At 41.1% G+C, this 26,680-nt stretch overlaps 1 protein-coding gene across 8 annotated transcripts in view; it reads right to left on the bottom strand.

Annotated features, from left to right (window-relative positions):
- mfas (midline fasciclin) overlaps positions 1–26,680 on the bottom strand; it is a 69,547-nt gene that overhangs the window by 17,848 nt on the left and 25,019 nt on the right. For 4 of the 8 annotated variants that reach the window (XM_073972501.1, XM_073972496.1, XM_073972491.1 and 1 more), the window contains exons 3-4: positions 3,850–3,977; positions 2,738–2,891 (exon numbers count right to left, since the gene is read on the bottom strand). In XM_073972501.1, the coding sequence (XP_073828602.1) occupies positions 2,738–2,891; positions 3,850–3,977 (282 nt within the window). Of the gene's footprint in view, positions 1–2,737; positions 2,892–3,849; positions 4,191–26,680 lie in introns of all 8 variants that reach the window. The other 4 variants (XM_073972476.1, XM_073972459.1, XM_073972467.1 and 1 more) reach the window with 1 other exon arrangement.

Here is a 26,680-nt window from a genome sequence, read left to right as displayed (position 1 = left end):
ATTATTATACATGGTGGTACAATATACGAATGCGAGACGCGATTAATCAAATGTTTGGAAGTTTTAAAAGCAAATCAACTACACGTCAACAAAAATAAGTGCGAATTTTTCAAAACCGAGCTGCAGTATTTAGGATATATTGTCAGCCACAACAAAATATCAAAGTGCCCAAGTAAAATCGAAGCCATAATAAATTTGCCAAGACCACAGAACGTTAATGAGGTGCGAACATTTCTTGGCATGATTACATATTATTCAAGGTTCATTCCGAATGCATCAACTTTAACACATCCGTTGCGACAATTGTTAGAAGAGGGGAAAAAGTTTGTGTGGACATCAAATTGTGAAAACGCTTTCAAAAATCTCAAAAAAGAAATTGTTGCTGATAGGGTACTTACACCCTACAACGAAACCTTACCTGTGACCTTGGCTTGTGACGCAAGTCCCACAGGTATTGGTGCTGTTTTATCTCATATTATAAACGGAGTAGAGCGCCCCGTAGCATTTGCATCCAGAGCCTTAACAAAGGCAGAACAAAATTACAGTCAATTGGACCGTGAGGCGTTGGCTATTGTGTATGCTGTTGACAAGTTTTTTTACGTATTTAATGGGAAGAGAATTCACCCTTATTACGGACAACCGTCCACTTTCAAGAATTTTTCACCAAAGTGCAAAGACACCAGCGATGACGTCAGCAAGATTACTCAGGTATGCGTCTTTTCTACAAAATTTTAATTACAAAGTTGTCCATCGTAGAGGCATCGACAATTCAAATGCAGATTGTTTGTCCAGAGCTCCAATGGAGGCTAATATCAAATTTCAACATTTTTTGGACGAAGAAGTCAAAAACATTCAAGATCAAATCATCAATCAAATATCGTCATCAACGGTTACCGCTGCAACAATAGCAAAGGAGACGGAAAGGGATCCCGAATTAGCAACTTTGAAAATAGACCTTCTGAGCGGGAAAAACTTGGATCCAAGCTATTCTTTGCAAGATGGAGTTATATTTCGTGGCGATCGGGTGGTCATCCCTCTAAACCTACGTCCGTATATTCTCAATGAACTACATCATACACACAGCGGCGTTGTCAAAATGAAGCAGTTAGCACGAAGATTTTGTTACTGGAAAAACATAGATTCCGACATTGAACATTTGGTAAGAGCCTGCCAAAATTGCGCACAGGTGAGGAAAAATCCTACGAAAGTAATAACACACCAATGGGAAGAACCAAGTGGAAATTTTCAAAGGGTCCATATCGACTACGCAGGACCATTTCAAAATCATTATTTTTTCGTGTTGGTGGACGCAAAATCAAAATGGCCAGAAGTTCGAGTGATTCGAGAGGCCCCAACCACTGAAAAAACTATACTTCTACTTCAAAACATTTTTTCGACTCATGGTCTTCCTCAAATCTTGGTTTCCGACAACGCCACAATTTTTCAAAGCAGCCATTTTAAACGATTTTGTATGGAAAATGGAATAATTCAAAAGTTTATCGCCCCAGGTCATCCAGCCACAAATGGGTTAGCCGAAAGGTACATTCAAACATTAAAGTGCAAGCTCAAGGCAATGGAAGGTGAAAAAGGTAACGTTTGTGAAAAAGTTCAAGATATTGTTTTACGTTACAGAGCAACGCCATTAGCAAACGGGAAGAGCCCCGCAGAAATGTATCTTGGTCGTGTTTTAAGAATTAAATTGGATGCAATTCGCCCAACGAAGCAGCGTTCAGATTCTCCAACTCGGTTTAAAGTACGCCAGTTAAGCCTGGGAGAGAGGGTACAGGTCCGTTGGTACGACAGAAATAAGCCTACGTGGAAGTTTGGAGTTGTCATACGTAAATTTGGAAATTTACATTATCAAATTAAGCTTGATAATGGATACGAGCTGAAACGTCATATTAATCAACTTTACAAATCCGAGGTGCCAAAGCCACAAAAATCTGTTACATTCGCTGAGGATGTGCAACCGAAAAAGAAACCTGCCTTTGATGAAATCAGAATTGAACAGACAATTGCAAATCCAGTCACCAATCCAGTCGTTACTCAGCCGCAAGTGTCTACACCAGAAACACCAACAGCGTTAAGGCGTTCGAATCGGATAAGAAGACCTCCTGCTCATTTGTCAGACCATGTCCAATTTTAGCCTGGGAGATTGTGGTGTATTTCAATATATATTAATAGTTGATGGCAACCCTGTACTGTTAATATTTTCTACTCAATGCAAATGTATCTTTTGTACTAAATCGTTAATCGTTACTTTCAAGTAACAGCTTTTTGCTTTCTAGTTATTGTTAGCATAACTCACTGCCATTCTAACTATCAACCAGTACAAACCGTTCAACCTCCATTTTTGATTAATATTAAGATTTGTTGTGTTAAGTATTTAATAAAGAATTATTGAATTAAATCTTATTCATCGCGTGCTTCTTTTTATTTCAAAATACACAACACTCTACTATTCTATAGAAGTCTCCTACGGAGCTCTACAATTCTATAGAAGTCTCCTACGGAGCTCTTTTATTCTATAGAAGTCTCCTACGGAGCTCTACTATTCTATAGAAGTCCCCTACGGATCTCTACTATGCTATAGAAGTCTCCTTCGGAGCTCTACTATTCTATAGAAGTCTCCTACGGACGATGACGACGCCTTTCTTATAGTAACCCTCTTAAAAAGCTAAAAAAAATATTCCCGCTTAAAGTTCCCTATTCTTCAATAATACCAAAATTTACTTACCCTTTCCACCAGGGTTCTTCCTGGGTGCCAATACCGAAACCGCCAAAACTATTGAAGAAATTGTTGCCCAAGAAGGGGAAGGATTGATGGAAGAATAGGCCAGGTTGGGCTTGGCCATTGCCGCCATTGACATCCGTGGTTATGACATCGACATCTGGAAAAGGGAGGAAGAGGAAATTAGTATGTTGCGAATTGACGAAGGGCAAAGGAAAGAATTAAGACGACGGGTATGACATTCATGGTTAAAGGCCTCGTAACATAAGAAGCATGGCATTCTTGCTTAAGCCACCTCTGGTAAAAGAATAAAGAACGGCCGAGCCATATTCGAACTTGTGTGCCCTTTGCCTTTTATACGTTTATCAGATATGACTTAAGCAAGAAACCCAGCCGCTTAGGTACCGAAACCTTGAGTCATTTCTCTGGTAAAGTGATAAAGAATTGTCGGAAACACATTTGAATTAGGTCGTACTTGTCATTTATGCATTTAGTAGAAATGACTTGAGCAAGAGTACCATGCTGCTTATGTACTAGAGCTGGCAAACCATCGATATTCCCAACATCGATTGATATCGATATTATCGTTAAGTTGTCATCGCCATTAATTTGGAGATGAAAATGGCGGAAATGTCAATGATTTTCTTGAAATTATGCAATAGTTCACAGAAATGTAAAGGAGAATAAACAATTGGTTTTATTTTTTAAAAATATTAAAAAAAAATGCATTTTACTTTTCCGAAAAATGTGTACGTGTAACTACGGACTTATACTATGTTTACATTTTCGAAATCCAATCGATTTCAGATGAGTTTTCATTTGACGTATACACAAAGGAATTGGCAGATGAAATCGAGTGGATTTCGTAAATGTAAACATAGTATTACTTTCTCACACACACATAACCGAAAAGCAGCGAAATTTCTATTTATTTCAATGGATTTCAGGTTAGGGGTTTTAATTCCGATAATATCGATAGACAAAACTATCTATCGATATTGAATTTTTAAATAATAATCGATATTATCAATAGTGCCATCGATTTTTTGCCAGCTCTATTATGTACCCTTCACCTGAAGATCGTCGAAAAAATTTTAAATTAAAAAGTCTTCACTTACCAAAAGGTTTCTCCTCGCTAGCACCATTGCTGGATGTTGCTGTCGTTGTCGAGGTTGATGTACGACCATGTGGATTATGAGGATTCTCGGCAGCTTCTAGTGGCACAAATTCCGCCTCAGGTTCATAGCTATTAAAAGCCGTATTAATTGGTAATAAAGTATTAAACAATTGTGGCCAAATGTAGCTTTGTCTTGAGGTAGTTGCTTGTGATTGATATGCTTGTTGTTGTTGTTGCTGATGGTGTTGTTGTGGTGATGGTTGTGTATAAAATGTTGTTGTTAGGGGTGGTGTTAGGGGTTCAAGAATGTGAAAACTTGGCGTTTGTAGGTGAGACATTAAACTACAAAAAAAGAAATGAAAACAAAACAAGCAAAACAAACAGATTTTTGACGGGGCATGCAAAACAGACAAACAAACAAAAAAACAATAATTTCAAATGCCAATTTAAAACAAAAACAAAACAATGTCATGCTTTGAAGATTTTCTGGTTGCCATTTTTTTGTTTGACATGATACTGAAAAATGCAAATGAGGAGGTTGATCCACATAAACACCAAATAAAACAGCAGCAGCACCAACACCAAATTCCAAATTAGCACCCAACTCCAAAAAAACACCAACGTTTTTTTAACTTTCCGCCTGGTTTAGCTTAAAATGACGGAATCCCAAAGTTTATGGTTCTTATTTTTCTTAAGAACAATTATTAAAAGTTGGAAATATTTGCCACATTACTTAATGTGTGTGTGTAGGGACAAGCTCCCGCTTTGAATACAAAGTGTATGGCATTTGAATGCGTAATAACACCCGCCGCAACTATGACAATTATGATGATGAAGCGATTCCATTACGGAAGCAGAATAACAAACGAACCGTTTTTGGCTATTAGTTTGTGGGGGGTTTCAACTTCGTTAGCTATTAATTTTCCTTAACTTGAAATCTTTAAAAAGCTGATAACAAGAAATCAGTGTCAGAATCACCATTTGGCAGGTTAAATAAAATCTTTTGATTTTAATTAGAATTCTGAAATGTTTCAATTACTTGTCACAAATTAGGCTTTACGTGGTATATTTTCAAAATTGTTAGTATTTTTTGAGAGATCCAAAGATTGGGAGAGAAAATATTTTTGGAATTCAGGTAAATCCATTATAGAAGTGTGTAATGGAAAATCGAAGGTATCTAAAACACTGTTGGGCAGAAATGCTCGGTCTCATACACAAAAGTGTAAAAAATACACGAGTCTCTCGCAATTTTCCCACCATTGATCTAAAAACACTTTAGTGCTTATGGAGAAGAATTTTTTGGGTCTTCTCTAGCAGACAAAAGACATTTTAATGTATTCAATAGTAGGCGGAAAACCTTTTAAAGTTTTCCCTAGTACACAGAAGACCTTGTAAGGTCTTCTATAGTATAAAGAAGTTCTTTTACAGTCATCTCTAGTAGGCCGAACACCCTTTAAAATCATTGCTACTAGACAGAAGACCTTTTGAGGGCTTCACTAGTAGACAGCAGACCTTATATAGTAGAAATAAGTTCTTTTATGGTCATACCTAGTACACCGAACACCTTTTAAGATCTTCCTTTGTAGATAGGCCTTTTGAGGTCTTTACTAGACTTTTAAGGTCTTCTATAGTAGACAGAAGACCTTTTAAGGTCCTCTATAGTAGACAGAAGACCTTTAGCGTCTTCTCCTGTAGATAAAAGACCTTTAAAGGTCCACCCTAGTAGTCAGAAGTCCTTTTAAGGTCTTCTATAGAATACAGAAGTCGTGTTAAGGTTTTCTCTAGTAGACAGAAGATCTTTTAAGGTCTTCCCTAGTAGACAGAAAACCTTGCAAGGTCTCCTACAGTATAAAGAAGTTCTTTTAGAGTCATCTCTAGTAGACCGAACACCCTTTAAAATCTTTCCTACTAGACAGAAGACCTTTTGAGGGCTTCACTAGTAGACAACAGACCTTGTAAGGTCTTCTACAGTAGAAAAATTTCTTTTAGGGTCATGCCAAGTAGACCGAACACCTTTTAAGATCTTCCTTTGTAGATACGAGTAGAAGGCCTTTTGAGGTCTTTACTAGACTTTTAAGGTCTTCTATAGTAGACAGAAGATCTTCTCTAGTAGACAGAAGACCTTTAGCGTCTTCTCTTGCAGATAGAAGACCTTTTAAGGTCCTCCCTAGTTCTTGTTTTTGTAACAGTGTTTTATTATTATGTTTGTATGTTCGTTCTCCTGTTCAATCTGGCTCTGGGTCTATATCCAGTTCCAGGAAGTTGGCTACTTCGATGGGATGTAACCACAGATCCACTGGAGTCAGATGAGTAGGCTTAGCGGGGCAGTTGAATAGGTGCATAGTATCGTGCGGGCCTATACCGCATACTGGGCAAATGTCTTGCACGGCGCGATCGATTCCCGCCCAATAGGAATTTAGGCGACTGCAATATCCCGAGCGTAATTGAGCCAAAACTACTCTGGTTTGTCGTGGCAGCTGACGCTCTTCAGCTGCGATAGATGGGGGATGTGCTCCGATGACTGCATTCACACAATAATTGCTTATGGTCTTAGCAACTGTGTCCGTGTGAATGCTGTTCAAACCTGCCTGATATGCCTGTTGATCTAGAGGTTCTCTCCTATATTGTTGGACCGTCGTCTCTAGAGCATGAATATCCTTCTTGATATGCCTGGGTGTATCGGTGGCCAGCAGATGGTGATTGGGATGGCTCTCACGGTAACACCCGAGCAAGTACTGCAACGATAGCATCTCATTATGTTGTCGTACTGGAAGAATCTTTGCCTCCTCATGTAGATGGTCCACTGAAGATTTGAGGAGGCACCCTGTCGCTGTTCTCAGGGCGGCATTCTGGCAAGTTTGAATCTTTTTCCAGTTCGAATCACACAATCTCGGGGACCAGACTGGAGCCGCATGGCTTACCACAGACCGAACTATCGCGTTATACGTGGCCAACAAGGTTTCGTTATCTGCACCCCAAGTGCTGCCGGCTAGGGACTTGAGGAGCTTGTTTCTAGTTCTCAGTTTATCGCAGATAGCTGTGGCATGCGCGGACGACGTGAAAGTGGTGTCGAATGTGACCCCTAGAATTTTGGGGCAGTTTGTGGTCGGATATCTGTTACCATCGACCCTGATATTCAACTCTCTTCCAAACTGCGCTGTCCATGTGGTGAACAGAGTGGCTGTTGATTTTGTGGCGGAAATCTGCATATTCCTCGAATGGAAAAAGGTGGTAAAATCGGTTAAATAGTTGTTCAATTTCTCACAGATGTCATCAGGATAGGTACCCGACGCCAGGATCGTGCAATCATCCGCATACGTTACGATCTCGATGCCGTCTGGAGGGGGCGGAATACAGGAGAGGTAGAGGTTAAACAGTTCCGGAGATATCACCCCACCTTGGGGAACTCGCAGTTTCACTCTACGGGGTTTGGACATCTTGTTCCTGAATTCCACGTACGACTGGCGTCCACACATATAATTGACTATCCAACGTTTCAAGCTTGGCCGGGGGGTTGTCTGCTCAATGTCCTCAAACAGCGTGGAGTGCCTGACTGTATCAAACGCTTTTGATAAGTCAAGCGCCACCATCACTGTTCTATCGCACGGCCGTCTCTGGTTGAGTCCTTGACAAATATGCGTGGTAATGGCGTGCAGCGTAGTTGTCGTGCTGTGCTGCTTACGGAATCCATGCTGATGATCAGCAACTTGATAGCAATTCTTGACACTGGGGAGGACTAAGGCCTCAAGGGTCTTTGCTACGGGCGACAGAAGCGAAATCGGCCTGTACGATTCACTTTTGCTGGCATGCTTGCCGGGCTTCCGTAGTGGGACCACCCTGCCAATTTTCCAGACTTCGGGAACAACGATGGTGGCTAGCGACAAGTTGAGAACTTTAGTGAGATACTCCACTCCCGGCTCATCCAGCATTACCATGGAGATTCCATCAGGGCCCAACGCTTTGGATGATTTAGCGTTCCTGATGGCATTGGCAACATCATCCATCGTGAACTGTGGTGGTTCCTCCTCGGCAGGAAGAGATCTGATGCGACGTAATACTCTTCTCTTCGCCCTGTCACTCTCGGGGTGCTCGACAAACTGTCGATTGAAATAACTTGCGCACCTTTTTGGGTCAGTCAACGTAACGTCGCCAAACGTGACTGAGGTCCTATCTTTCCTTCTTCCAGGGTTCGAGAGTGACTTAACCGTTGCCCACAATTCACCTATACCAGCTCCAATGTTGCAACTCTTCAGATGATTTAACCACTTGTTCCGCTTATGCTCGCCGACCAGCCTGTTAACTTCCAGTGTCAGCTCCCTGACTCTGGGGTCATTGGGGTTGGTTCGGCGAAGCTCATCACGCTCATTTGCTAATCCCGTCGCCCCTGCCGGGAGGTTTGGTCTTACTTCGGGTATTCGACCACAGGGACCAGCTCGCCATGGCTGCAGCATTGATGATGTCTCGGAACGTCCTTTCGCTACCCGAACATCAGAAGGATTGGGCAGTTCTCTGAAGCGGTGATTGGTGAACTCTCTGAAACCCGGCCAATCAGGTTTCTTATGATTGACGAATGTGCGGCGTTCAGAGGTAATGAAATCGGGTGGTTTGCTAATGGAGACAATTATGGGGAGATGGTCTGATCCAAGGGAAATGACGGGTCGCCAGGTAACGTCATTTGTCAGACCAGGTGACACGATGGTTATGTCTGGTGAGCTGTGATACTCTCCTCTAATTCTGGTAGGGGCGTCCTCATTGACCGTGCAAAACGAAGAGCTGTCAATCTGCTCATCCAGCGCATTAAAGTCCCCCAGGACCAGGCGATTATAACCTTCCAAACGCGGGCTAATATTAGGCACGTAATCTGAGATACAGCTATTTCTCGGCGGGATGTATACGTTCAACAACTCTATCTCGACAGTTCCACACCTGACTGCTACCCCCATACATCCCATGTACGGGTCATTAGAGACAGTCTCAAGCGAGATAGGTCTGTATTGGACAGACTGGTGCAATAGGAAAGCTAATCCCCCACCTCCACTTCTGGTGCGATCTTTTCTTAGCACATTGTAACCATCACAACGTTGTAAGCTACAGTTGTGGTTGAGCTTGGTTTCTTGAACCGCCGCGACCTTGATTTTCTTCCGACTCATGAAATCTACTATTTCCTCGATCTTACCTCGGAGTCCATTGCAATTAAATTGCAAAAAGGATGCATTATCTGGGATTGGGACAACAACAGCTGGTGTTAAAGGCTGCGTATGCGGTTGTTGTCGAGGGGACTGCGGGGGAGTTTCGTAGTCAGACGACGAGGGAGTTTCGTAATCCGACGACGACTCACTGGGGACTGTGTTCACGCAGCATGCAGCAACATAGTCCCTGTCGTAGTCCCTCACGCAGATAAGTCCAGAGCAACCCCTTAGATGCACCCACTCCTGACATCTATTGCATCTCACCGAAGGTTGGATGTGGGTGAAGATGCTGATGTGACAAACTGATCACAGATATAATGGTACTGGCTTTTCCTCCCTCCCGGCACAGACCAAAAGAATTCAGAGCAGGCATTCCGGGATATGCTGCTCCCAACACAGAAAAACGAAACAAATACAAACACATGTACACGAAAGAACCCGCTTCTGTCTACTACAGAAGACCTTAAAAAGTCTAGTAAAGACTTCAAAAGGTCTTCTGTGTACTAGGGAAGATCTTAAAAGGTTTTCGGTCTACTAAAAGGTCTTCTGTCTTCTAGAGAAGGCCTCAATAGGTCTTCTTTCTTCTAGAGAAGACCTTAAAAGGTCTGGTAAAGACCTCAAAAGTCCTTCTGTCTATTAGGGAAAACAAAAGGTGTGGTCTACTAGGAATGAGCCTAAAGGATCTTATTTCTAGTATAGAAGACTCTGCAAGCTCTTCTGTTTTCTAGAGACGACCTTGCAAGCTCTTCTGTTTTCTAGAAAATGCCTTAAAAGGTTTTCTGTCCACTAGGGAAAACTTTGAATGGCCTTCTGTCTACTAAATATTTGGAGATTTCGAAATATATGCCTCAGGATCTGCTTTTAAAATTTAAACATGCTCCCTTAAACTGGTGCAATGGTGTTGAACTTTTGTTGTGTAGGTACCTGAAGAACCAATTTTGGCAGTCATTCTTTACGATAGATACCTTGTCCATTTTTGGTCAACGTATTTCAAAACAAGGATTTTGTTTAAAGCTTATGGTTCATTATGGCCGAAAGCAGGGACTTGCCCACAACAAAAATTATATCGCTGTATGTAGAATCGAAAGAGCTACTTTCGGTAAAAAGTTCGACACTATCCTCGAACAGCCCTTAAAGTCAATTTAAGCGAAAAATTTTAACTTTTTTTTTTGAAGAGATGTCCGAATGTTTTTGTTTAAAATAGACCTTCTTAGAACTTGAAGTTTTTTTTGACGAAATTTTACTACCTGCAAAGCAATTGAAACCTCGGATAGAGCACTCTATTCGGGGTTGTTGAAAATGTCAGCCCTGTCCGAAAGTTGCCCCGAAACTTCACTTGTTCAAAGCGGTTTGGAAACACGTGTTGTTTAGGGGCACCTCTCGGATTGGGTTGAAATTTCCCCCACAAGTAGCCCTTGTTATCCTGATCACAACGATATATAGTTTTCCGGATGTAGGGGGGAAGTTCACACTTCCCGAGATACGGGTTATGATTTTTCGGAAATGTTTCACCTTAACACCATTCGTATTATGTTGTTCAAGGGAAGCCCTGAAATTTTGATAGGGACAAAAAGGCCTACTTGTGATTGAAAAAAAATTAAACCGATCCGAGGAGTGCCCATAAAAACCGTAATGGTGATAAAATAAAACATTTCCGAAAAATTCAAGACCCATATCCCGCGAAGTATGGACTTCCCCCGGTAAACAACATATCTTTGTGATCAGGATAATAAGGACAATCAATGATCAAAATTTCAAAGTGATCCGAGAGGTGCCTCCAGACGAGACTTGTTCCGAAAATTCCCCTTTTTAAAAGAAGCGATGAATTTCCCGACAAAATTTATTAGTACCAACATTAGGTCTGTCTGGTTACCCTAAAATTTGTACCAATTGTTGCTGGAAGTCGTCTGTTAACACAAAAAACCAGCAAAAGAGAGCAATTCGAGAGAGACATTTTGACAGTTCTTTCACTGAGAGTTTGCAAATTCTTGCTGGACAAATTGCTTCTAGCAAACATTTGCAACTCTTCTTCTTCCTAAAAACAATCAATCAGCAGTTTTTAATTATTCGTTGATTTATGTTTGTGCAAATTGAAAACAATTTTATTGTAGAAATAAGCAAGTCAATTGTTTTGTTTTTTTGGAGAAACAAGTTGCGAGGTGGAAAAATCCATTTTTGGGTCATTTTCTTTTTTTATTTTTAATAAAATACACATTTTTGCTTCAGTTGGTTCCTTCATTGGCCGACAAATTGTTCTGTTTTGACAAGTCAGCTGATTGCTTGCTGGTTCTTGCTGGGAAGGTGTCTGTTTACTTTTTATAATTTTCTAGCAAAGAGAATATAAAGTTCTTGCTGGACAATACTTGCTGGAAAAGTAACCAGACAGACTTAATGTTGTGTCAACTGGCCATAATTCTATTTTATTTATTGTCATCGTAAAATAAATACGAAAATTTCAACGATTCAAAAAGTTAGCGGTGCATTGAGCACGACTGCGCCACTGCGTTTTATTGGCAAAAGCAATGATTTCAACGGAAACCAAAATAAAAGGCGAATAAATATAATAACCGACAACAAAGAAAGACCCAATGGCAAATAGACTTGAAAATATATAAGAGAGTGTCATGACTCACATCTGACGAGGGTGGAATGTTTAGAAATGATTTGTTGTGGTTTGGTTTAAAAATATGTAATTCTCCAGCAACGATAAGCAATTGAAACCGCTGAATATGACCACGTTGGGTGTAAACGTAGGCTAAATACGAACTTACACCAATAGAGTTTTTAATAAATTGCCTCGATTCCGAAAATTTGACTTCTTCATAATTGAATTTTGATCTTCTTTGCAAACTTTTAATTTTCATTTCACCATCCTCTCTCTCCCTCTCTCTCTGTAAATTTGTTGCACATGGTTATTATTTTTATGTTTTGTTAATGTGTCAAACACAATTCTGAATCACCTCACCGTTTTGACAATGAAATTTGCCATTAATCCGCTTACAATGGCATTATCTCTTATTTCAAGCACGTCCATCTGTATGTAGGTGAAAACAAATTCCCATTGTTTTTATTTTACATTTTTGGAGAATATTCTTTATGCAATGACAGCATTGAATTTCATGCCTTGCTGTGTTGCACATTGTTTAGGTTTCAATTCTTTTCACTGTGATTTATTAAAAATATTATAATGTTGTAGTCATGACCGCAGCGACAAAGAAAAGTGCCCTTAAACTGTGGATTAAAGCGCAAACGGTTTGAACTTTTACGTGGGAGTTACTAGTACCGACATGATCCATCTTGGATAACAGGCGTGAATTTTAAAGATTTTTAGCACCTCATCCGAAGAGGACAATGGCGTGGATTTTTAAAGATTTTTAGCACCCCATCCAAAGAGGATAATAGGCGTGGATTTTTAAAGATTTTTGGCACCCCATCCAAAGAGGATAATAGGCGTGGATTTTTAAAGATTTTTGGCACCCCATCCAAAGAGGATAATAGGCGTGGATTTTTAAAGATTTTTGGCACCCCATCCAAAGAGGATAATAGGCGTGGATTTTTAAAGATTTTTAGAGCCCATCCAAAGAGGCCAATAGGCGTGGATTTTTAAAGATTTTTAGAGCCCATCCAAAGAGGCCAATAGGCGTGGATTTTTAAAGATTTTAAGAGCCCATCCAAAGTGGACATTAGGCGTGGATTTTTAAAGATTTTTAGCACCCCATCCAAAGTGGACAATAGGCGTGGATTTTTAAAGATTTTTAGAGCCCATCCAAAGTGGACATTAGGCGTGGATTTTTAAAGATTTTTAGCACCCCATCTAAAGTGGACAATAGGCGTGGATTTTTAAAGATTTTTAGCACCCCATCCAAAGTGGACAATAGGCGTGGATTTTTAAAGATTTTTAGCACCCCATCCAAAGTGGACAATAGGCGTGGATTTTTAAAGAATTTTAGCACCCCATCCAAAGTGGACAATAGGCGTGGATTTTTAAAGATTTTTAGCACCCCATCCAAAGTGGACAATAGGCGTGGATTTTTAAAGATTTTTAGCACCCCATCCAAAGTGGACAATAGGCGTGGATTTTTAAAGATTTTTAGCACCCCATCCAAAGTGGACAATAGGCGTGGATTTTTAAAGATTTTTAGCACCCCATCCAAAGTGGACATTAGGCGTGGATTTTTAAAGATTTTTAGCACCCCATCCAAAGTGGACAATAGGCGTGGATTTTTAAAGATTTTTAGAGCCCATCCAAAGTGGACATTAGGCGTGGATTTTTAAAGATTTTTAGCACCCCATCCAAAGTGGACAATAGGCGTGGATTTTTAAAGATTTTTAGAGCCCATCCCATCGAACTAATCATTTGCGACCATATAAAGTATATATATTCTTGCTCAGGATAAAGTTCTAAGACGATCTAGCCCTGTCCGTCTATCCGTCTGTCCGTCTGTTGTAATCACTGTAGCGTTTGCAATAATTGAGCTAGAGCGCTACATTTTTGCACCCGGAAGGCTTTTTTCCATAGGCTGGTCAGGTTCGAAGATTGGCTATATCGGACCACTTTTTGGTATAGCCCCCATATAACGGTACCTTCCATTTGTTGACCGAACTGCCTGTAATTTGACAGTTCACATAGGTCAATGTTTTGGTATAGCCCGCATATAACGGTACCTCCCGATTTTCGGTATTTTGGTGATTTTAGCTACATTTTTTGTCCGAACTGCCTGTAATTTGGAAGTTAAGGTTCCTAGTGGTCACAAAATATCTCCACCAAAAATTGTCAACATTGGTCCATGTTTTGGTATAGCCGACATATAGCGGTACCTCCCGATTTTCGGTATTTGAGGAGTTTAGCAAACATTTTACACCGAACTGCCTGTAATTTGACAGTTGAGGTTCTTAGTGGTCACAAAACATCTCCACCAAAAACTGTCAACATAGGTCAATGTTTTGGTATAGCCCGCATATAACGGTACCTCCCGATTTTCGGTATTTTGGTGATTTTAGCTACATTCTTTGTCCGAACTGCCTGTAATTTGGAAGTTAAGGTTCCTAGTGGTCACAAAATATCTCCACCAACAATTGTCAAAATAGGTCCATGTTTTGGTATAGCCCCCATATAGCGGTACCTCCCGATTTTCGGTATTTTAGCTACATTTTTTGACCGAACTGCCTGTAATTTGGCAGTTAAGGTTCCTAGTGGTCACAAAATATCTCTACCAACAATTGTCAAAATAGGTCCATGTTTTGGTATAGCCCCCATATAGCGGTACCTCCCGATTTTCGGTATTTTGGCATAGTACACTGGGCAAAATCATTGGTCGAGCACGGTGTTAAATTGCAACCCATATCCCGATAAACATGGACTTCTCCCCCAGAAATTTATATAAAGTTGAGATAATGATATCAACATCTGCCTATGGTAAAAATTTCAAACCGATCCAACAGATGCCACCAAACCAACATAAACAATCCCACGACGGCCGGTTCTATGTACCGGATTGAACCGAGGAACCATCTTCTCGGCCAGGGGCCGTCACCTCAGCAACTACTTGTTCGTGTTCGTCTTTATTTTTATCTTGGGAGCGGCATGTCCCGGAATGCCTGCTCCGGATTCTTTTGGTCCGTGCCGGGATTGAAAGTAACCCCAGGCCATGGTTCTGCACCGTTTGTCAACGTCTCATCCACTATAGGTCGGTGTCAATGAGATGCAACGGGTGCCAAGGATGGGTGCATTTTAGGAACTGTTCAGGCCTGACCTAACTGAGGGAGTAATACGACAGGGTTTATGTTGCCTCGTGCTGCGCCAATATGGAACTCCCCCGCAATCTCCCAGACAGCAGTATCAGCAGCAGCCATTAACACCGCGTATTGCTGTCCCAGTTCCTGAGGATGTAACATTCTTGCAGTTTAACTGCGATGGTCTTCGAACCAAGATCAATGAGATCGTGGACTTTATGAGTCGGAGAAATATTATGGTCGCGGCGATTCAGGAAACGAAGCTGAGCAACAACTGCAGTCTTCGGAGTTGTGATGGATACAACGTTCTTCGCCAGGATCGTACGAGAAGTGGGGGTGGAGGGCTTGCATTCCTACTGCACCAGTCTGTCCAGTACAGACCTATCTCGCCTGAGCTAGACTCTAGGGACCCGTACTTGGAGTGTATGGGGGGTAGCGGTAAGGTGTGGATCCGCCGAGATAGAACTGCTGAATGTGTATATCCCGCCGGTCAATAGCTGTGTCCCGCGTTATTTGCCTAACATCAGATCTCTGTTGCGAGGTGATAACCGGCTGGTCCTAGGGGATTTCAATGCACATCACGAGTTATGGCATTCAGCTCTAGGTAATGACCAGAGAGGTACAGATCTGGCTGAGCAAATAGATAGCTCCACATTCTGCACTGCGAACGAGGACGCACCCACCAGGATTAGAGGAGACTGCCACAGTTTACCTGACATATCCATCGTGGCAACCCGTCATTTCCCTTGGGTCGGATCATCTCCCAATCCTCATCTCCATAAACAGACCACCAGACTTCATAACCTCTGAACGCAGCACTTTCATTAATCATGGAAAAGCGGATTGGCAAGGTTTCAGAGAGTTCACTAATCAACGCTTCAGAGAACTGCCGAGTCCCTCCGATGTTCGGGTAGCAGAGGAAGTTCCGAGACATAATCACTGCTGCAGCCGCTCGCTTTATCCCTGCTGGTCGAATACCTGAAATAAGACCCAATTTCCCAGCAGAGGCGACGGGATTACCTAATGAGCGTGATGAGCTTCGCCTCACGAACCCTAACGACCCCATAGTCAGGGAACTGACAATGGTAGTCAATACATTAGTCAGTGAACACAAGCGGAAAAAGTGGCTAGAACATCTGAAGTGCTGCAACATTGGAGCCGGCTGTAATAAATTGTGGACAAAGGTTAAGGCGCTATCGAACCCTGGTAGGAGAGACGATCAGACATCTGTCACGTTTAACGGCGTGGCTGTGACAGATCCGAAGAGGTGCGCTGGCTATTTCTGACGACAATTTATCGAGCACCCCGATAGCGACCGGGCGAAGAGAAGTGTTTTGCATAGTTTGCGATCTCTTCCAGCCGAGGAAGAACCGCCACAATTTACGATGGATGATGTTGCAGATGTTATCCGAGGCGCAAAGTCATCCAAAGCGCTTGGACCTGACGGAATTTCTATGGTGATGCTAAAACAGCTGGATGACCCAGGAGTCGAGTATTTAAGTAAGGTCCTCAACTTATCGCTAGCCACCCTAATTGTTCCCGATGCCTGGAAGATGGGCAAGGTGGTCCCGCTGCTGAAACCTGGCAAAGATGCCAGTAAAGGTGAGTCGTACCGGCCGATTTCACTTCTATCACCAGTAGCAAAGATACTCGAGGCATTACTCCTTCCCAACATCAGAACGTGTTATCCAGTTGCAGATCATCAACACGGGTTCCGGAAGCAGCACAGTACCACAACAGCACTGCACGCCATTTCCACATATATTGGACGGGGACTCAACCAGGACAAACCATGTCACAGAACAGTGATGGTAGCATTGGATCTGACAAAAGCGTTTGATACGGTCAGCCATGCTAGGCTGTTCGAGGATATCGAGAATACTACCCTCCGGCCTTGTCTGAAACGCTGGGTCATCAACTATTTGTGTGGACGCCAGTCATACGTGGAATTCAGAGACAGGAAATCCAAACCCCGTACAGTGAAACAGGGAGTTCCCCAAGGAGGGGTGATATCACCGGAACTGTTCAACCTCTACCTTTCTGAAATTCCACACCCTCCCGACGGCATTGAGTTAATTACGTACGCGGATGACTGTACACTCATGGCATCAGGTCCCAATATCGGTAACGTTTGTGACAGACTAAATGCCTATCTCATTGATCTTGTAGAGTTTTTCCACGCGAGGAATATGAAAATATCCACCACTAAGTCAACAGCCACACTGTTCACCACATGGACGGCGCAAATGAAGCTCCCACTAAATGTGCAGGTCGATGGTGCAATTATTCCGACCACAAACTACCCCAAGGTACTAGGGGTCACATTCGATAGCATGTATAAGTCGTCCCAGCATACTACAGTTATCTGCGATAAGCTGAGAAACAGGAACAAGGTCCTCAAGTCCCTAGCCGGCAGCACTTGGAGTGCAGATAAAGAAACCTTGTTAACCACATACAACGCGATAGGTCGGTCTGTGTTAAGCTATGCGGCGCCAGCGTGGTTTGCTAACGTAAGTGATACGCAATGGGATAAACTACAAATCTGTCAGAATGCTGCCCTGAGAACAGCTACAGGGTGTCACCTCATGTCTGCGGTGGACCATTTACATGAGGAGACAAAGATCCTTCCTGTGCGTCGTCACAACAGGATGTTGACGATGCAGTACTTGCTTGGATGCTGTAGGCAAGACCACCCAAATCACCATCTGGTGGATATGCCTGAACTCCCAGGGAGGATTATAGAGATCTAGAGAAAGAGGTCCAAAGATATAAAAGAGAACCTCTAGATCAACGTGCATACCAAGCAGGTTTAAGAGACATTCATACTGATGCAGTCGCAGAGGCTCTGGCAGCCTACAGTGTGAATATCGTCCTCGAAGATCATCCACCACCCGTGGCAGCGGAAGAACCACAGTTGCAAGACAAACGAGCGTCGACTTAGATCTGGTTGGTGCAGCCGCCTCAATTCTTACTGGGCCAGGATTGATGGCACGCGGAATATCTGCCCGGCATGTGGCACCGGTCTGCATACTACGCAGCACCTATTTAACTGCCCAGCCAACCCGACTGACTTAACTCCTCTCTCTCTCTCTCTCTCTCATTGGACTAATCCTATTCAGGTGGCGTCCTTTCTGAACTTGGAGCTGGAGGCAGAGCCGAATCAATAAAATAAAGATGTACATGCACTTGTGGAAGCTGCTACAACAACAACAACAAACCAACATAAAGTAACATTTTTCTAAGAAGACGAAACACCTTTGGCATGACGGTATTGAGATAGAGAAGTTTTGATTGGTATAAGATTTTAATTTTGTTTGTATTGATTTCAGAAAATAAAACCTGGGTAAGGGCCAGTGTTTTAAATTGCGACCCATATCATGGGGACTATGGACTTCCCCCGGAAAACTAAATATCGTTGTGATCAGGATCAGAACTCCGCCTGGTCATATTTTATATGACCTTCCGGTCCCCAGCCCGGATAAAGGAGGAGGGGGACACGTCAGTGAAACCCTGAATGGCCTTAGCGCGTCTCAGGAACTAGGAGGATGTCAGCACATATTCCCTCTGAAACACGGTGTTCAAAACAAAACAAAAAGGTACCCTCACCTAGAGAAACAGGTTTTGATGTAGGCCAATAACCCACACAAGTAAAAAACATTATTACAGGAACGATTACAAATTCATATCAAACAACCTCTCTTACGATGACGACCTTTGGTTTTAAAAAACGGATAATGATTGATACATGGAACGTTAGAACTCTCTCGGAACCATCCAGACTACAACAAGTATACAGGGAGAATTGTTCATCTCATAAATTGGATATTCTTGATCTGAGTGAGACAAGACTGATACAAAGTGGGAGCATCCCACTGTCTAATGGCTATAAATTCCTTTATTCTGGCAACGTATCACACCGAATTCATGGGGTAGGACTACTCCTAACACGACAAGCTAGCGAGTGTTTGATTGTTTATCGTGCAATTTCAGACCGTATAATCACAGCTACATTCAATTCTCGCTTTCGGAAGATTTTCATAATTCAATGCTATGCACCCACACAACCTGACAACGATTCTGTAAAGGACGAGTTCTATTCACAGCTTGACGCCACCATGATCACAATCCCAGACGGATATATCAAAATTATAATCGGTGACTTCAATGCAAAAGTCGGGAACAATAACACCGTCATTCAAACGGTAATGGGGCCACATGGCCTAGGTGACCGACTCGTAGACTTTTGCTCACGACATAGCTTATATATTGGAGGCACTAGATTCAAGCATAAAGATATTCACAAATATACGTGGCAATCCCCTGACGGCAGAACTCGAAATCAAATTGATCACATCATTACGAGCAAACTTTTCGTGGGTTCATTAATGTATGTGAAGGCGAGACGAGGAGCAGACATGGATAGTGACCACCAACTGTTGGTTGGAACCTTCAGGCTTCGCCCTGCCGCCATCAAGGAGAAAAAGAAACCCCGCAAATACAACATAGAAAGACTGCAAAACCAAACCACGCGTGAAGCATACAACTCCGCATTGCGATCATATGAAGGAATAACATGGGAAACCATAGCACATGCCTGTAAGCAATGCGCTCAGTCTGTCCTTGGCTGTGCAACAGAACGCAGAAAACCATGGATAAGCGACTTAACATGGACTGAAATAAATAACAAAAAAGCACTAAAAACACGCATGGACTCTGTACGCACCGACGTCGAAAAAGCTGCATCAAAGGCGGAGTAGAGAAGATCAGCCGCAAGCGTCAAACATCTTGCACGCATCGACAGAGAACAATATTACAGCAACATCGCAGACGAAGCTGAGCAAGCCTCAAATATTGGAAACATGCGTCAAGTCTACTCGGCAATAAAAAAATTGGGTGGTAATAACATCAGAAGCACTGCCTCTATTAAGGATAAAAACGGGATTGAACTCACCACACCAACCGAACAGCTAAATCGTTGGCGCGAATTCTTTATGGAAAATCAACCAGCACACCACCAAAACGAATATCAAATAATCTCCTTGCTGTCGAGACGGAACCCAAGACGTGATATCCCAACTCATCCACCAACTTACGGGGAGATTAAAACAGCACTTGAAGCTTTGAGAAACGGCAGATCCAGCGGCCCAGACGATATACCGGCTGAACTAAGAAAATATGGTGCACCAACTCTGGCGGATATACTAACTCCCATCATTCGAAACGTTTGGGTAACCGGGCAAATACCAGACGATTGGAAAAAGGGGGTCATAATAACAATCCCAAAAAGGCGATCTAAAAGAGTGCAAAAACTGGAGAGGTATCACTCTATTAAACTCCATTGCCAAACTCATGGCAACATTGATCCTGCATAGGATACGCCCAGCTGTGGAAAATATGCTACGAGCTGGTTTTCGCCCAGGAAGATCTTGTGCTGACCACATAAACACTTTGCTCATTATAATTGAGCAGTCCAGAGAATACAACTCGCCATTATATTTAGTTTTTGTTGACTTCGAAAGAGCCTTTGACACTGTGTCACGAGACGCGCTATAGAACATCCTGGCTCTCAATGGTATTCCCAACAAAATAGTGGAACTTATTCGGGAGCTCTATGGAAACTCTAGCAGCTGCGTACGTTTTTATGGTGAAGAAAGCCCACCTTTTTCTCCTACTGCCGGTGTTAAACAAGGATGCATACTATCACCAACCTTATTCCTTATAATGCTCGATTATGTGATGCAAACAACAAATATAGAAGCTCCTTATGGCATTAGATGGAACCTCAACGACATTGACTACGCTGACGAAATTTGTCTGATGGCCCACCGTTTTGTGGACATTCAGGAAATACTAAACAAACTGGTAACAAACGCAGCAAGCATAGGTCTCAAGGTAAACATCAAGAAGACAAAAATGATGAGGATTGACACAAATGTAAGGATTCCTCTGACCGTAAATGGAACTGCTATAGAAAATGTCGAAACCTTCAGCTATCTCGGAAGCATAATATCAGCGAACGGCAGATCTGAAGAAGATATATTGGCTCGCATCAACAAAGCCCGAGTAGCCTTTCAAGCGCTCCATAAAATATGGCAATCCAATAACATAAGCCGCAAAACTAAACTCAGAATTTTCGACAGCAGTGTGAAGTCGGTACTGCTTTATGGCTCCACCACGTGGGGATACACACAATCCAATATAAAGAAGCTCCAAACGTTCATAATCCGATGTCTTAAAAAAATACTAAGCATATATTGGCCCAACGCAATAACAACATTCGAACTGCTAGAATGCACCAACAATGTACCAGTTGAGAAAGAAATAAAGAAGCGCAAATGGACATGGATCGGTCATGTTCTCCGAAGGCCTGACGATGATGTGACAAAATCAGCATTACACTGGAATCCTCAAGGCCAGCGAAGACCAGGAAGGCCACGAACCACTTGGATAAGATCGGTCAAACAGGAATACGAAGCCCACAACAAGACATGAAACCAAGTCAAGAATATCGCTAATGACAGAAGAAGGTGGAGAGAATTCGTAATCGCCCTATGTTCAACATGAACCTTTGTTAAATATATTTATTTTATATTAACAGGATAACAACGAATACCTATGGAAAAGATTTCGTGCGGTGCTGCTAAACGATACTTGTTTCGTTTTAGTTTTCCTTAGTCAATATTTATATTAGGCAATTTTCCTTGCGGCAATTGTCAGTTTGATGGAGAAAGAGGTGAGGTATATGGTAACCCTTTGCCTCTCAACACCCTCTCTCACCCACAAACTGACAATTGCAGCAAGTAAAATGGCCTAATGTAAATTGGGACTTAAAGAAACTACAGCCTATTCGAGGTTAATGCCATTTCAATTCAGTTTGTTTGTATAGAAATCTCTTTTTCGCAACTATATAATAATATGGGCGTATTGTACTTTATGCTACAATGCCATGAAGATAGCACCACCTTCTTCCATCCATCCATCCATCAACAACATCAGCATAAACTGATAAACGGCAATGAGACAAAACTTTCTTTTCTTTGGAAATTGGTATTGACACCTTACAAATTTGTAGCTGGAAATGGGGGATTTACTCCGAAGTTTCTGTGCAAATGAAATTTGTTTATTCTCATTTATTTACATAGTCGAGTGAAATTACCATCAATGGTTGATGATGAATGCTGGCTGGTGGTTGATGGCGGGTGCAAAAAAAAGAGAGATTTTTCAAAACAGAAACAATTTCTTTCTTTCTTTTCTGATAATTTTTTTTGTTTACTTTTTTAAGTTTTGAAATGACACTTTGGTCATAAAAAACAACATTTGTGTTGGAGTTGTTGTCAGCTGTTTATTTGACCTTAATTAATGATTAGCGGAATACTAAAAAGAAGAGGAGGGGAAATTAAAGTTTTATTGGAAGATAAGGAAACTCTTTCAAAAAAAAAAAAAAAACAATGAGGAAAATAACTGCACAAAAAACCAAGATGTTGCAATTTATTTTGCTTAAGACATTCTTCTGTTAAACCTTTTTTTTGTAAAATAACCGTTTTTTTCTGCACCAACAACAACAATATTTTTTGTTGTTACTGCTTCAATGATAGCATTAAACAACAAATCGTGCAAAACTTTACAATGTTTTGAAAAAAAATAAGCAAAAACCCTCCAAAAAGTAGAATGCTGAAGTCGAGGTTTTTGTGTTTTTTTTCCACTACCTAACCTACTACCCACCTCACTCACCTCTTTGGAATTTGTTTTTCTTTTTTTTTATTCTTTCATTTTTTTCAATTGTTTTTGTTTTTATTATTGTTGCAGTTGAATGTTTCATCTTCATGGCACAATGATTTTAACTGACGTTGCACAAAACTCCAAAATAAAGGCCGGCCAGCCAAGCCAAGCCAACACTCAGTCATCCATCCAGCTAACTCAGCTTAGTTCAGTTGAAAGAAAATTTCAGTTACCCAGCAGTTCTATGTAGGTTAGCGCAAAACATTGCTTTGCAATAAGAAACACACACATACAAAGCCAACAGATGATCGTGACAAGAAGTTGTGAGGTTGTTTAAATGATTATTGCAGAGTGGGGTCCCATCTTTTTTGGGTTATTTTACAAATGAAACAAAAAAAGGCAATTGGGATGGATACACAAGCAAATTGGGATAGCCTTTCCAATGGATTATAAATTTAGTCAACATTGACAGTCTTCAGTGGAAGGTTTGTTGTTGATTTTTTTTCCAGCAAACTAATTTAATACCGATCTTGCCGGGAAGCCACCGTCACAATTCTTTCTATCCATTCAAAAGGGTAAAGGCCAACACGAACAGCCAAAAAGTTACTGTCTTAAATTGCAACCCGAACAGCATGGACTTTCACCGGGGAACTACATATATAACTTTGTGATTTGGGGTACCAAGGACTTCCTATGGTAACAATTTCAAATGGATCACGCGATCAACATAGCCACGTTGATAAGTGGACACGCCTCAAAGAGTAACTGGCTTACCCTGCGTTTACAAATGCCAGTATTGGCAAGACAATAGCAAAAATACAAACCTTTTTCAGAAATACATTTATAAATTTTTAAATATGTATAGAGAAAAATATGAATGTATTGGTGAAAATGGTTTGTAACTTTGCTATTGTCTTGCCAATACTGTCTGTGTGTAAACGCCTGGTTAGTTACCAAGTACCTGTCATGCCAGTGGTGGACTGTGTCATGACTTCCTCTGTTCCCTTAAATACAAAATTCTCATGGAATTAAAACAAACAGGGCAATCATGAATATTATCCTCGGAATTTTTCCGCACGGAAAATAATTTAAAAAAGGTGAAATTCTTTAAAAATCAATATTTTTATTTAAAGCGTGGAAAACTACTAGAATCGCCTAATTATGAAATATTCTCGCCTAATCGACAAAAATATTCCCTTTTTGTACATAAATAGGGAAATAAAAAAAGTGTCAGTCGGCTTTGCTGACAGATATATACCCTCAGCCAATGTGAAGCGAAACTTTCACCTCCGGACAGATCGAATGTATTTAAGGTCTCTTCAGCATGTTGTGGCCCTTTTTGGACATTTGAACTGGCCGACAAAAATGTGGATTAGGAATTAACTGCACTAAGGCACAAAAGTTGAACTATAGTAGGGAGGACCGACATGGGCCATTTTAGAAGTTAAACTAAATTTTGATAAAATATTAGGAGATCCAAAGTTTGGCCCAAATTGGTGCCCCATTCAAGTGATATCGTCCTAGCATTTTAGTGACATTTTTTAAATATTGGGGAGAAGTACCGAAAGTTGTGGACCGGTATTGCCCATGAAACTAAGTTTGGATAGAATATGACGAAGACCAAATGTAGGACCAAATCGGTTGAACAGTTCGAGAGTTATCGTGCGCTCCGACCGCCACATATGGTGACATAGGGGTTTTTTACACCTTTCGGGCTGTTTTCCCAAGAAATATGGACTTGCCCCTGAAAAAACTTTTACCGTCGTAATGAAGGTAGCGAATGCAAATCGCTTCAACAAAAATCAAATTATGCGAAATTTCGTGTGAGAGGTACCAGAAGGAGTAGACAAATATAGTCCATATTCGAACCTGATCTATATCTGGTAGATATATTAGGATGTGCAAAGTATGGATTACATCGGTCACTCTCTTCAAGAGTTGTCGTGCGCAACATTTTCCAAAACATTTTTGAAGTTTTGTGGGGGAGGTACCTGAAGGAGAGGACCGATATGGCTTATCTTCGAATTTAAACTATGTTTGGACAAAGTATTACGAACGCCAAATTTTGGACCAAATCGGCAGATCCGTTCGAGAGTTATCTTGCGCTCCATCCACTACATACGGTGTCAAAGGGGCTTTTTGCATCTTTCAGGCTATTTTCTCGGGAAGTATGGACTTTGCCTTGATGAAACTTGTACCGTGGTATGGGGGGCAATGAATACAAGTTGTTGCGATTCGAGAGCAGGTCCTAAACTGAACATATCCGAAATTTTGTGTGGGAGGTACCCGAAGGAGTGGATCGATTGTGTCCATATTGGAACCTTATCTAAGTCTGGTAGAAATTTCACGATGTGCAAAGTATGGGTCAAATCGGTTACTCCCTTCAATAGTTATCGTGCCCACAAATTTTCCGAAAATTTTCGAACTTTTGGTGGGGAGGAGTGGACCGATATAGCTCATCTTCGAACTTAAACTAAGTTTGGACAAAATATTACGAAAGCCAAAATTTGAACCGAATCGGTTCATCCGTTCGAGAGTTGTCGTGCGCACCAGACAGACGGACGGACGGACATGGCTAAATCGACTCCAAATTGTCTGAAACGAATTTCTTCCAAACATACTTGAGGTCTAAAACCGTTATTTCCATGAGGCACATTTTTGGTCGTATCAAAGTGTATATACCCTTTCTAGCCTAAAGGCTGAAGTTATAATATACCCTTTCTAGCCTAAAGGCTGAGTGTATAAAAAAAATCTACGTTTAATATTCCTTAAAAATCCACGTTTATTGCCCGGAGAGTCCTTGAAAAAATATTCTTTAAAGATCCACGTTTATTGCCCGGAGAGTCCTTGAAAAAATATTCTTTAAAAATCCACGTTTAATGCTCTGAGGGTCCTTGAAAAAATATTCTTGAAAAATCCACGTTTATTGCTGGGAGGGTCCTAAGAAATATTCTTTAAAAAATCCACGTTTATTGCTGGGAGGGTCCTAAGAAATATTCTTTAAAAAATCCACGTTTATTGCTGGGAGGGTCCTAAGAAATATTCTTTAAAAAATTAACCAGGTTTATTGCCCTGAGGGTCATTGAAAAAATATTATTTAAAAATCCACGTTTATTGACCGGAGGATCCTTGAAAAAATATTCTTTAAAAATCCAAGTCTATTGCCCGGAGGGTCCTTGAAAAATTAGTTTCAAAAAAATCAACGTTTATTGCTCGAAGATTCCTTGAAAAAAATTCTTTAAAAAATCCACGTTTATTGCTCGGAGATTCCTTGAAAAAATTCTTTAAAAAATCCACGTTTATTGTCCATAGGCTTCTTGAAAAAATATTCATTAAAAAACTCCACGTTTATTGCTCGGAGATTTCTTGAAAAAATATTCCTTGACAAAAACTCTTTAAAAAGTCCACGTATATTGCTCGGAGGGTCCTTGAAAAAAAATTCTTTAAAAAATCCACGTTTATTGCCCGGAGATTCCACGAAAAATTTTTTTTTTAAATCGACTTTCAGAGGGTACTTAAATTTCTCTATAGAAAAGTCATTATCGATTAAATTTTCTATAGGAAAAGTCATCACCGATGAATTTTTCTTTGGGAAAAGTCATCTCCGATGAACTTTTCTTTGGGAAAAGTCATCTCCGATGAACATTTCTTTGGGAAAAGTCATCTCCGATGAACTTTTCTTTGGGAAAAGTCATCTCCGATGAACATTTCTTTGGGAAAAGTCATCTCCGATGAACTTTTCTATGGGAAAAGTCATCTCCGATGATCTTTTCTATGGGAAAAGTCATCTCCGATGATCTTTTCTATGGGAAAAGTCATCTCCGATGATCTTTTCTATGGGAAAAGTCATCTCCGATGATCTTTTCTATAGGAAAAGTCATCTCCGATGAACTTTTCTATAGGAAAAGTCATCTCCGATGAACTTTTCTATGGGAAAAGTCATCTCCGATGAACTTTTCTATGGGAAAAGTCATCTCCGATGAGCTTTTCTATGGGAAAAGTCATCTCCGATGAACTTTTCTATGGGAAAAGTCATCTCCGATGAACTTTTCTATGGGAAAAGTCATCTCCGATGAACTTTTCTATGGGAAAAGTCATCTCCGATGAACTTTTCTATGGGAAAAGTCATCTCCGATGAACTTTTCTATGGGAAAAGTCATCTCCGATGAACTTTTCTGTGGGAAAAGTCAT

Source organism: Musca autumnalis, unplaced genomic scaffold, assembly GCF_047663935.1.
Source record: "Musca autumnalis isolate F117 unplaced genomic scaffold, ASM4766393v1 scaffold_1, whole genome shotgun sequence".
NCBI lineage: Eukaryota > Metazoa > Arthropoda > Insecta > Diptera > Muscidae > Musca > Musca autumnalis.
This window is presented reverse-complemented; position numbering and strand designations above follow the sequence as displayed.